This window comes from Lithobates pipiens, unplaced genomic scaffold, assembly GCF_037356315.1.
Source record: "Lithobates pipiens isolate NorthernLeopardFrog02 unplaced genomic scaffold, aLitPip1_a1.2 Scaffold_18, whole genome shotgun sequence".
Taxonomy (NCBI): domain Eukaryota; kingdom Metazoa; phylum Chordata; class Amphibia; order Anura; family Ranidae; genus Lithobates; species Lithobates pipiens.
The window spans coordinates 614230293-614244085 of NW_027507758.1; the positions used below are offsets into that span (position 1 = coordinate 614230293).

The window sequence follows — 13793 nt, forward strand, 5'->3', positions numbered from 1 at the left end:
TACTCTAACTCCCCCTCTCTGTGTATACTCTAACCCCCCTCTCTGTGTATACTCTAACCCCCCCCTGTGTATACTCTAACCCCCCCTCTCTGTGTATACTCTAACCCCCCTCTCTGTGTATACTCTAACCCCCCCCCCCCTCTGTGTATACTCTAACCCACTCTCTCTGTGTATACTCTAACTCCCCCTCTCTGTGTATACTCTAACCCCCCTCTCTGTGTATACTCTAACCCCCCCCCCCTCTGTGTATACTCTAACCCACTCTCTCTGTGTATACTCTAACTCCCCCTCTCTGTGTATACTCTAACCCCCCTCTCTGTGTATACTCTAACCCCCCCCCCCCCTCTGTGTATACTCTAACCCCCCCTCTCTGTGTATACTCTAACCCCCCTCTCTGTGTATACTCTAACCCCCCTCTCTGTGTATACTCTAACCCCCCCCCCTCTGTGTATACTCTAACCCCCCCTCTCTGTGTATACTCTAACCCCCCTCTCTGTGTATACTCTAACCCCCCCTCTCTGTGTATACTCTAACCCCCCCTCTCTGTGTATACTCTAACTCCCCTCTCTGTGTATACTCTAACTCCCCCTCTCTGTGTATACTCTAACCCCCCTCTCTGTGTATACTCTAACCCCCCCCCCCCCTCTGTGTATACTCTAACCCACTCTCTCTCTGTATACTCTAACTCCCCCTCTCTGTGTATACTCTAACCCCCCTCTCTGTGTATACTCTAACCCCCCCCCTCTGTGTATACTCTAACCCCCCCTCTCTGTGTATACTCTAACCCCCCTCTCTGTGTATACTCTAACCCCCCTCTCTGTGTATACTCTAACCCCCCCCCCCCCTCTGTGTATACTCTAACCCCCCCCCCCTCTGTGTATACTCTAACTCCCCCTCTCTGTGTATACTCTAACCCCCCTCTCTGTGTATACTCTAACCCCCCCCCTGTGTATACTCTAACTCCCCTCTCTGTGTATACTCTAACCCCCCCTCTCTGTGTATACTCTAACCCCCCTCTCTGTGTATACTCTAACCCCCCCTCTCTGTGTATACTCTAACCCCCCCTCTCTGTGTATACTCTAACCCCCCTCTCTGTGTATACTCTAACCCCCCCTCTCTGTGTATACTCTAACTCCCCTCTCTGTGTATACTCTAACCCCCCCTCTCTGTGTATACTCTAACCCCCCCTCTCTGTGTATACTCTAACTCCCCTCTCTGTGTATACTCTAACCCCCCCTCTCTGTGTATACTCTAACCCCCCTCTCTGTGTATACTCTAACCCCCCCTCTCTGTGTATACTCTAACCCCCCTCTCTGTGTATACTCTAACCCCCCCTCTCTGTGTATACTCTAACCCCCCTCTCTGTGTATACTCTAACCCCCCTCTCTGTGTATACTCTAACCCCCCCTCTCTGTGTATACTCTAACCCCCCTCTCTGTGTATACTCTAACCCCCCTCTCTGTGTATACTCTAACCCCCCCTCTCTGTGTATACTCTAACTCCCCTCTCTGTGTATACTCTAACCCCCCCCCCCCTCTCTCTGTATCTCAACAGTGTGGTTCTGGCTGTCCATCACGTGTAGTCTCTCTGCAGGCTGCAACCAATGGTTGGGTGTAGTGTGGCCTCTGAACGCTCCTCCAGAGTGTCAGTTCGGCCCTGCCCCCTCCCTGCTCTTTCCTCTCATTCAGCAGAGTGGCCAACACAGCAGTGTGTCTGTGTGCAATCAGCTGTGCGCTGCTCGGGGGGGGTCAGGGCTGGATCAGCACTGCAGGTGGAGAAAAGCAGTGACCGCAGCCCAGAGTTAGAACCAGCGGCCCCTGCCTGTGATCCGGGGACAAAACCAGGGAAGGTCTTGGACCGGGGACCATGTCCACACTCTGGGGACTGTCCCCGGAAACCAGGGACGTCTGGTTACCGTACAATAATCTGATCCTTCCTTTCCTTCTCCCAGTGCAGCTTGTATAAGAACAATGTGTACAGCAAGTTTTTACAAAACATTTGCAGAGCTTTCGTCCAGCTTTTAGAAGCTTTGTAAAAGCATCCATCCAGTTGTACACACTGGGAGTAAACAGGATGTGTGTAGTACATCCTGTCCTTCCTCCTCGCTGCCATTCCCCATCTCATTTGTCACTAATGGCTCTCAAAATGACAGCACAGAGTTCCTGTGTAAATACAGCAGCTTTAGTACATCCTGTCAAAAAAAGGACATCTGAAACATTGTTCAGATGTAAGATAGAGGTAGAAAGCAACATATTTACAAACATTTTTCAGACAGGAGATAGAGAGATACAAAGTAACATTGTTTATAGACATTGATCAGATAGGAGAAAGATACAAAGTAGCATTTTTTATAAACATTGATCAGATTGGAGATAGAGAAATACAAAGTAACATTGATTATAAACATTTATCAGATGGGAGATAGAGAGACACGGACACAGCCTGCACTCCTCTATGGACAGTCGGATGTAAACTAACCCCCGACTGCTATCAGATCCACCCAGATGAAGGGTTACAGAACCCCATCCATTCATTTTTAGCAGATTAGATGTAGGTGGGTGTAAACAGACACATGTCCACTTACACCAGACCGCTAGTGTGAAAGGGGCTTAAGAAAACAGATAAGATGACCCTACACCAGTGATGGCGAACCTTGGCACTCCAGATGTTTTGGAACTACATTTCCCATGATGCTCAGCCACTCTGCAGTGTAGTTGAGCATCATGGGAAATGTAGTTCCAAAACATCTGGGGTGCCAAGGTTCGCCATCACTGCCCTACACATTGCTGTTTTCATGTCCCAGATTGCCAATACCCATCGTGCCCTGCTCTCTGCAGGAGATACCCAAGGAGTGTCATCAATCCAACACTGACCAGGATTGTAAAGGTGAACAGAAGTGGTGCCTCTCCAGCTGCCAGTATATATGCACAGGCACCAAAGGTAGGAGGCACAGGACTGGCATGACGTCCATATACCAGAGTCCAAAAGTCACCCCTCCTGACAGCGCCTAGAGGCGATTCAGTTCGCATTGTGCGCTATACAAGTATTTCATTCATTCATTCATTCCAAAGACACCCTTTTAATTATATAATACAACTTTTTTAACAAGTTGGTTGCAGGAGAAGATTAAACAAGACTTTGACAGGAAAAGGTGCACATCATTTGTAAGTCCCCTTTATTCAGAATGACAGAGAAGGGGTAAGTGGGAGGTATATGTAGCCAATCCACACTTACCACACTGACAACCATTACCCAGATACCTCCCTTCCTCTTCAAGGGCAGGAAGTAAACCAAGTTATTGGAAGATAGTCATGGAAGGGTAGGGATCATTTCTGTTAGTCCTCTGAAAGGAGCACTCATAACACCCTTGCAACCTTAACCACTTCAACCATGGAAGGACCAGGCCATTTTTTGCAATATAGCACTGCATCACTTTACCTGACAATTTGGCGGCCGTATGACACTGTATCCAAAACAAAATTAATGTCCCTTTTTCCCCACAAGTCGAACTTTCTTTTGGTGGTATTTGATCACATTTGTTGTTTTTATTTTTTACGCAATAAACAAAAAAAGAGCAACAATTTTGGGGAAATTTTTTTTTTTTACTATAATTGATATTCCCTAAAACATTGACAAATCCCCATTCTGGCTCTCTGAGGAGTGATCACGGGTTGGCAGCCATTGTGATCTGACCAGAAGTAGAGGAATGGATACTTGTCAAAATCAGGTACCCGCTCCCCCCCACCCAAGAAAAAATTGACAAATGTAAAGGAGGAGGGGGGAGAGGAAGAAGAGAGGAACTTCCCCTTTTGGGTGAAGTTCCTCTTTAGGCTCCCTTTACACATCCCATTTTCACCTCACTCCCATGGCCAATAGAAAGCCAAATAAAGGTGTCACCCTGCCTTAATGGTTCTCCATAATGTAGAATAAAGACAAGTTTGTAGGAGTCAAACTGAGAGTGGATAACACCCTCGCTATGGTCTTGGGATGAACAAAGACAAACTGGTGGAGGGGCTTTGAAGGAGAAACAGAGACACAAGCTACAGTGATAACTGGTTTGTACTGGAGACTAGACATGTGCATTCGTTTTCGTCCGAATGCATTTTCGTCTGAATTTCAGCTATTTTCGTTTTCGTTTTGACAAACGATAACGAAAGCACAAAATCCGAAAAACGAAAGAACCGACATAAATAAATGCTTTATTTTCGTTTTCATTGTTACAACAGTTCGATATAGAATAGGAGATTCGACATGACTCTGACAATAACAATCTGTCTATAGAACCTGTGGTCGAATGTGCCTAACCTTACCTCTATTAGTCCAAGATTATATAGAGAAAATATTCGACAGAGAAAAAAGATTTGACAGAGAGAAAAGATTCTGCAAGTTACTGTCCTAAAAAGTGTTTGGGGACCCGGGTCCTGCCCCAGGGGACATGGATCAATGCAAAAAAAAGTTTTAAAAACGGCCGTTTTTTTGGGAGCAGTTATTTTAATAATGATTAAAGTGAAACAATAAAAGTGTAATATTCCTTTAAATTTCGTAGCTGGGGGGTATCTATAGTATGCCTGTGAAGGGGCTCATGTTTCTGGTGCTTAGAACTGTCCCTGCACAAAGTGTCATTTATGCAGGAAAAAAAGTCCTTTAAAATCACTCGCAGCTATTATGAATTGTCGGCTCCGTAATACAGAGAACACTCATTGAAAGTCATTGATAAAAAAATAAAAAAATAAATAAAAAAAAAAGCGTGGGGGTCCCCCAAATTCAATTACCAGGCCCTTCAGGTCTGGTATGGATATTAAGGGGAACCCTGCCTCAAATTTAAGAAAAAAATTGACGTGGGGTTCCCCCTAAATATCCATACCAGACCCTTTATCCGAGCACGCAACCTGGCAGGCCGCAGGAAAAGAGGGGGGGACGAGAGCGGCCCCCCTCCCTCCTGAACCGTACCAGGCCACATGCCCTCAACATTGGGAGGATGCTTTGGGGGTCTGTGACCCCTCAAAGCACCTTGTCCTCATGTTGATGAGGACAGGGGCCTCATCCCCACAACCGTGGCCGGTGGTTGTGGAGGTCTGCGGGCGGGGGGCTTATCAGAATCTGGAAGCTCCCTTTAACAAGGGGACCCCCAGATCCCGCCCCCCCTGTTTGAAATGGTAAGGGGGTACAAAAGTACCCCTACCATTTCACAAAGAAAGTGTAAAAAAATGGTTAAATAAAACAAATACACTTTTGAAAAATTCCTTTATTAAAAATAAAAAATAAAAAAAAGATTCCAGCGGCTGTAATCCACTCTTGCTATCCAGCGACGGACGGTCATCTCTCCAGCGATGGCTCATCTCATCCAGCGCAGCGAATCCATCCTTCTTCTGTCTCCGTGGAGGAGACACTGCAGGCATTCCGGCGGCCTGACGTTTCTTATATACGGAGGGCGGGGCCACCCGTCACCTGACCCCGCCCCCCTCTGACGCAAGGGGAAACCCGAGGTTCCCTGTGACGTATGGGTGACCCCGCACCCCTCTGATGTAACACAGGCAGGTTTCCGTTACATCAGAGGGGGGCGGGGTCACCCATACGTCACGGGGAACCCCGGGTTTCCCCTTGCGTCAGAGGGGAGCGGGGTCAGGTGACGGGTGGCCCCGCCCTCCGTATATAAGAAACGTCAGGCCGCCGGAATGCCTGCAGTGTCTCCTCCACGGAGACAGAAGAAGGATGGATTCGCTGCGCTGGATGAGATGAGCCATCGCTGGAGAGATGACCGTCCGTCGCTGGAAAGCAAGAGTAGATTACCGCCGCTGGAATCTTTTTTTTACTTTTTTATTTTTAATAAAGGGATTTTTCAAAAGTGTATTTGTTTTATTTAACTATTTTTTACACTTTCTTTGTGAAATGGTAGGGGTACTTTTGTACCCTCTTACCATTTCAAACAGGGGGGGGCCGGGATCTGGGGGTCCCCTTGTTAAAGGGGGCTTCCAGATTCTGATAAGCCCCCCGCCCGCAGACCTCCACAACCACCGGCCACGGTTGTGGGGATGAGGCCCTTATCCTCATCAACATGGGGACAAGGTGCTTTGAGGGGTCACAGACCCCCAAAGCATCCTCCCAATGTTGAGGGCATGTGGCCTGGTACGGTTCAGGAGGGAGGGGGGGCGCTCTCTCATCCCCCCCTCTTTTCCTGTGGCCTGCCAGGCTGCATGCTCGGATAAAGTGTCTGGTATGGATTTTTAGGGGAAACCCCACGTCAATTTTTTTTAAAATTTGACGCGGGGTTCCCCTTAATATCCATACCAGACCTGAAGGGTCTGGTTATGGATATTTAGGGGGAACCCCACGTCAAATTTTTTCTTAAATTTGAGGCAGGGTTCCCCTTAATGTCCATACCAGACCTGAAGGGCATGGTAATTGAATTTGGGGAACCCCTACGCTTTTTTTTATTATTTATTTATTTATTTTTTTATCAATGACTTTCAATGAGTGTTCTCTGTATTATGGAGCCGACAATTCATAATAGCTGCGAGTGATTTTAAAGGACTTTTTTTCCTGCATAAATGACACTTTGTGCAGGGACAGTTCTAAGCACCAGAAACATGAGCCCCTTCACAGGCATACTATATACAACCCCCCCTACGAAATTTAAAGGAATATTACACTTTTATTGTTTCACTTTAATCATTATTAAAATCACTGCTCCCCAAAAAACGGCCGTTTTTAAAACTTTTTTTTGCATTGATACATGTCCCCTGGGGCAGGACCCGGGTCCCCAAACACTTTTTAGGACAGTAACTTGCAAATTAGCCTTTAAAATTAGCACTTTAGATTTTGAACGTTGGAGTCCCATAGACTTTAATAGGGTTCTAAAGTATGCTATATACTAGCTCCGTCGAATCTTCTTTATACATTCGACACACCATAAGCCTTCAAAGACAGATTCGACCGTAATTCATGTGGATTTTCGGACGAATGCAATTTTTGAACGAAAAACAAAATAAATAAAAACGAATTTCGGGAGTAACTAAATAAATTAAGTTTTCGGACGAAAAAGAAATTCCGAAACGAAATATTTTACTCTGCACATGTCTACTGGAGACCGCACTGGACTGACTGGATTAGTCACTGGTAATGGATGGGAAATTGTGTGGGTGAGTAGGAAGAAATCCTTTTCCAGTAGGTTATGCCCAATGATGGATGGTGGCGGTGAACTCTCTTGGGGCTTGGGCTGCTACCTTTTCCGATTTCAGGCTTACGGTAATTTTCGCATGTAGACTTGGAAAAGAAGGAAAGAGCACCCAATGTCCAAAGTAATGCGAGTTTTAGGTAGGTTTAAAGTGGTTGTAAAGACTCATTCTCAGTATAGACAGTTATTGACTTGTTATATCCTGGAGGGCCGGGACTGATGTGAATGTACAATGTATCTGTAAAGAGCTAGGTAAATATAACTACCTGTAAAAATAATAGTAATAATAAAAAATGATAAATGTGTTTTTTCCTGCAGAGGTGGTGAAACCGGGCACCTGTCCCGTGGTTAACACCCTTGTAGTATGTAAGCGCCCTATCCCCCCCAGGAAGTGTAACGTAGACTCGGATTGTCCCGGGACAATGAAGTGCTGTGAAGCCGGCTGTTCTAGTTATTGCCAGGAACCCTTAAGTAAGTGGATGACTGTGATAAGATATTATTACTGGCAGGGAAGGGGTTAACACTAGGGGGTAATCAAGGGGTTAAGTGTTCCCTAGGGAGGTGTTTCTAACTGTGAGGGGAGGGGACTGACTGGAGGAGGAGAGAGATCGCTGTTCCTGATCACTAGGAACAGCAGATCTCTCTCTACTTCCCTGACAGGATAGGGATCTGTCTGTTTACATTGACAGATCCCCATTCTGGCTCTCTGAGGAGCGATCACGGGTCGTCGGCAGACATTGTGATCTGACCAGAAGTGTAGAATGGATACCTGTCATAATCAGGTATCCCCCCCCCCCCAAAAAAAGTGGCAAATGTAAAGGAGGAGGTTGGGTTGGAAGAGGAGGAAGAGAGGAACTTACCCTTTTGGGTGAAGTTCCTCTTTAGGCTTTCTTTACATGTCCCACTTTCTCCTAACTCCCATGGCCAATAGAAAGTCAAATAAAGGTGTCACCCTGCCTTAATGGTTCTCCATAATGTACACCCTGTTCCAAATTATTATGCCAATGATGTTTTTCTCATTTACCTAAATAATTGATGTAAACAACAGTCAGCATAATTCTCATGTTAACAACTATTAATAGTACAGTTGAAGTTTTATTAAACAAACCTCCTAATTTCGAAATAAAAAACTTACAATGCAATGTTCCAAGTTGTTACGCACAGTAAGTTTCACAACACTTTATAGGTTGTAATGAACTGAAAATTGTCATTTGTTGTGTTTGCAGCATATTTACTGAAATCAAAAGCTATTTCAATCAAACTTTGAACATCATTTTAACTGTTTTAACATTTTAACAGGTCACATTAAATTTTAACATAGGACCCTTTATTTGATAGCAGCTTCACAAGTCTTGCATCCATTGAACTTGTGAGTTTTTGGACAATTTCTGCTTGAATTTGTTTGCAAGATGTCAGAATAGCCTCCCAGAGCTGCTGTTTGGATGTAAACTGCTTCCCACCCTCATAGATCTTTTGCTTGAGGATGCTCCAAAGGGTCTCAATAGGATTGAGGTCAGGGGAGGCTGGAGGCCACACCATGACTTTCTTTGCAGCATGAGATGGTGCATTGTAATTCATGAAAATGATTTTATTACGGAAAGCATAGTTCTTCGTTCTGTACCAGGGAAGGAAGTGGTCAGTCAGGAACTCCACATACTTTGCAGAGGTCATCTTTACACCTTCTGGGACCCTAAAGGGGCCTATCAGCTCTCTTCCCATGATTCCGGCCCAAAACATGACTCCAACGCTTTGCTGACGTTGTAGCCTTGTTGACCATTCATCAATCATCCACTACTAAATCCATCTGGACCATCCAGGGTTGCATGGCACTCATCAGTGAACAGGACTGTTTGAAAATTAGTCTTCATGTATTTTTCTGCCCAATGCAGCCGTGTCTGCTTGTGAGCATTGGTTAGCGGTGGCCGAATGGAAGGTTTATGCACAGTTGCAAGACTCTGGAGGACTCTACACCTTGATGTCCATGAGACTCCAGAGGCACCAGCAGCTTCAAATATCTGTTTGCTGCTATTTAATGCTGTTTTAGCCACTGCTCTCTTGATCTGATGCATGGATCTGGCAGAAATCTTCCTCAATGTGCCTTTATCTGCACGAAACCCGTCTGTGCTCTGAATCAGCCACAAATCTCTTAATAGTGCGATGATCACGCTTACGTGTTCATGAAATATTGAATGTTTTCATACCTCGTCCAAAGCATTGAACTATTTCACTCTTTTCAGCAGCAGAGACATCCTTTTTCTTCCCCACATTGCTCGAAAATGGTGCTCTGCTTAATAATGTGGAACACCCTCCTTTAGTAGTTTTTCCTTTAATTGGACTCACCTGGCAATCTAATTATCACAAGTGTCCGAGATTGTTTTCACATGATCAATAGAGCTCTGAGACACAATACTATCCATGAGTTAAACTGAAAAACAAAATATTTAATCTTTGTGACACTGAAATAGAGTTTGCATAATAATTTGGAACAGGGTGTAGAACAAAGACACGTTTGTAGGAATCAAACTGTGAGTGGATAACACCCTTGCTATGGTCTTGAGATGAGCAAAGACAAACTGGTGGAGGGGCTTAGAAGGAGAAGCAGAGACACAAGCTACAGTGGTAACTGGTTTGTACTGGAGACCACACTGGACTGACTGGATCAGTCACTGGTAATGGATGGGAAATTGTGTGGCTGAGTAGCAAGAAATCCCTTTCCAGTAGGTTATGCCCAATAGTTGGATGGTGACGGTGAACTCTCTTGGGGCTTGGGCTGCTACCTTTTCCGATTCAGCCTTACGGCTATTTCCGCATGTAGATTTGGAAAAGAAGGAAAGAGCACCCGATGTCCAAAGAAATGCGAGTTTTAGGTAGGTTTAAAGTGGTTGTAAAGACTTATTCTCAGTATACTGTACACAGTTATTGCCTTGTTATATCCTGGAAGGCATGGACAGATGTTGTTGTGTAAATTTTATGAAGATGTATTTTAATATGTATTGTCATAGTGTCTCCCAGTGTTAGTTCTCCCGCAACCCATTCTAAAAAGCTGACTGGGGCAGACTGACGCTGGTTGAGATCCGTTTGGTAGTGGAAAACTTCCTGAGGTTGGAGAGAGGTGTTTGCAGAGTGGGGGTATGTCCGCCGGCGAAAGGGCCCCTGTGCGATGCACAGACGTTCGTCTGGGGGGATGTGTTCACTCTGCAAAGACATTATCGGTTTAGCAGATGTGTGCTCGTGTCACCCCTGTATGCCTGATCAACATATTTGGGGTGCCATGGCATACACCTGCAGATGGCCTCCCATCAGCAGGAACGGTAGTCATTGGTTGTTGTATATACCCATGTCCTGTTTGGTCATATCCTGTGTGGTCATATCCGGTTTGGTCATATCCTGTGAGCAGGGGTGGACTGACAACTGATGGGGCTCCCAGGCAATAGAAGATCATGGGGCCCCCTGCGTCCCAAGCCACACCTGGACAGGGGGATATTGGGGGGAGCACAGCACACAGGGAGAACCTGGAAGGGGGCACAGGCGACACTGGCGGAAGGGAAAAGCACATGGGGGACACTGCAGGGTTGGAGAGCACACAGGGGGACACTGTGGGGGGGCACACAGGGGGACACTGGGTAGGGTGGAAGCACACAGGGGGACACTGGGGGACACTGGGGGGAGCACACAGGGAGACCCTGGGAAGGGGAAGGGCCCAGGGGGGAACTGTGGGTTGGAGAACACACAGGGGGACACTGGAGGGGAGCAAACAGGGGGTCACTGGGGGCAGAGCACGCAGAAAGACACTGTGGAGGGGAGAGCATACAGGGAGAGCCCTGTGGAGGGGGCGAGAGCACATGGGGGAGACTGGGGAGGGGGGGAAGCACACAGGGGGACACTGGGGGTAGCACACAGGGAGACCCTGGGAGGGGGAGAGCACACCGTGGGATGCTGTGGGGGGGTGGGGAGCACACAGGAAGACACTGTGGGGGTGGGGAGCACACAGAAAGACACTGTGGGGGGTGGGGAGCACACAGAAAGACACTGTGGGGGGTGGGGAGCACACAGAAAGACACTGTGGGGGATGGGGAGCACACAAAAAGACACTGTGGGGGGTGGGGAGCACACAGAAAGACACTGTGGGGGGTGGGGAGCACACAGAAAGACACTGTGGGGGTGGGGAGCACACAGAAAGACACTGTGGGGGTGGGGAGCACACAGAAAGACACTGTGGGGGGGATATGAGGAACACACAGGAAGACACTGTGGGGGGGTGAGGAACACACAGGAAGACACTGTTGGGGGGTGAGGAACACACAGGAAGACACTGTTTGGGGGGGGGGGGGGGTGAGGAACACACAGGAAGACACTGTGGGGGGGGGGGGGTGAGGAACACACAGGAAGACACTGTGGGGGGGGGGGGGGTGCGGAACACACAGGAAGACACTGTGGGGGGTGGGGAACACACAGGAAGACACTGTGGGGGGTGGGGAGCACACAGGAGGACACTGTGGGGGTGGGGAGCACACAGGGGGACACTGTGGGGGGTAGGGAGCACACAAGGGGCTACTGTGGGGGGGAGAGGGCACAGGGGGACACTGTGGGGGGGAGAGAGGGCACAGGGGGACACTGTGGGGGGTGAGGGAACACACAGGAAGACACTGTGGGGGGTGGGGAGCACACAGGGGGACACTGTGGGGGGTGGGGAACACACACGGGGACACTGTGGGGAGTGGGGAGCACACACCGGGGACACTGTGGGGAGTGGGGGAGCACACACGGGGACACTGTCGGGGGTGGGGAGCACACAGGGGGACCCTGGGAAGGGGAGAGGGCACAGGGGGACACTGGGGGAGGGGGGAAGCACACAAGGGGACACTGGGGGGAGCACACAGGGAGACCCTGGGAGCAGAAAGCACACAGGGGGACACTGTGGGGGGAGGAGAGCACACAGGGGGACACTGTGGGGGGTGGGGGACACTGTGGGGGGTGGGGAACACACACGGGGACACTGTGGGGGTGGGGAACACACACGGGGACACTGTGGGGGGTGGGGAACACACACGGGGACACTGTGGGGATGGGGAACACACACTGGGACACTGTGGGGGGTGGGGAGCACACACAGTGACACTGTCGGGGGGTGAGGAGCACACACAGGGACACTGTGGGGGGTGAGGAGCACATAGGGGGACCCTGGGAGGGGAGAAGGCACAGGGGGACACTGGGGAGGGGGGGGAAGCACACAGGTGGACACTGGGGGGAGCACACAGGGAAACCCTGGAAGGGGGAAGCACACAGGGGGACACTGTGGGGGGTGGGGGGCACTCAGGGGGACACTCTGGGGGGGGGGGTTGAGAGCACACAGGGGGACACTGTGGGGGTGGGGAGCACACAGGGGGACCCTGGGAGGGGGAGAGGGCACAGGCGGACACTGGGGAGGGGGGAAGAACACAGGGGGACACTTGGGGGAGCACATAGTGGGACACTGGGGGGAGCACACAGGGGGACACTGGGGGGGGGGAGAGCACACAGGGGAGCACTGGGTGGGGGGAGAACACACAGGGGGACACTGGGTGGGGGGGACACGGGGGGGACACGGGGGGACACACAGGGGGACACTGGGGAGGGGACACACAGGGGGGACACACTGGGACACACACACAGGGGAACACTGGGGGACACACACAGGGGGACACTGGGGTGGATACACACGGGGACACACAGGGGGGGACACACTGGAGGACACACACACAGGGGAACACTGGGGTGGACACACACAGGGGGACACTGGGGTGGACACACACAGGGGGACACTGGGGTGGACACACAGGGGACACTGGGGTGGACACACAGGGGGAAAAGGGGGAGGGACACACACATTGGGACACTGGGGAGGGGGACATACAGGGGAACACTGTGGGGGGAGAGCATGCAGGGGGGTAGTGTGGGGAGAGCACACTGAAGTCTGGCCCGGGCCCCATACATCTGTACTGCAGTCACCCTCTCCCTCCGATGGCAGCCCTCCAGTTAAAAAAGTTTCACTCACCCTGGTCATGCCTGTAATAATACCGCTAACAGCACGCTGCTCCCGCCGGCCCCTCCTCCCTTCTCGTCCGTCCTAGGTGATGTAGTGTACAGTGCAAGCACCTGGGACGGACAGGAGAGAAGGAGGGGCCAGCGGGGAGCAGAGCGCTGTTAGCGGTATTATTACAGCCGCTTCAAGGGGCCTCTCGTTGGGCCAACCACGGGCCCCCAATGGCTCCGGGCCCTCGGACGGCGACCGAATGACCGATGGGTTAGTCCGCCCCTGCCCGTGAGGTCATATCCCGTGGAGGAAGTGATTGGCTGTTGGAGCCAGGGCTTCCTGTTTGTGACTTCCTGTTTGTAACTTCCTTTGTGTGTGTGAATAAAAGCCAAGAGCCTCTGCCCAGCAAGGCAAATAAAGGAACGATGGAGCTAAGATTATGTCTGTTTACTGGGGAAATGCGAGAGACATGGGTTTTTCAAAGATGCATTATACCATTAGCAAAAGAGGATAGTAGGTTTATCCATGACAGGGGGGCGTGGTCTGCCAGCGCCGAATATGGACGCTTAGACCGAGTGCGCAACAGCCCAGGGAGAATATAATCAC

General features: G+C 49.6%; 1 protein-coding gene across 1 annotated transcript in view; it reads left to right on the plus strand.

Annotated features, from left to right (window-relative positions):
• Positions 1–13793, plus strand: part of LOC143986833 (uncharacterized) — a 293231-nt gene that overhangs the window by 251486 nt on the left and 27952 nt on the right. Inside the window, exon 12 of the mRNA XM_077485241.1 lies at positions 7493–7645. Coding sequence (XP_077341367.1) covers positions 7493–7645 — 153 coding nt within the window. The remainder of the gene's footprint in view (positions 1–7492; positions 7646–13793) is intronic.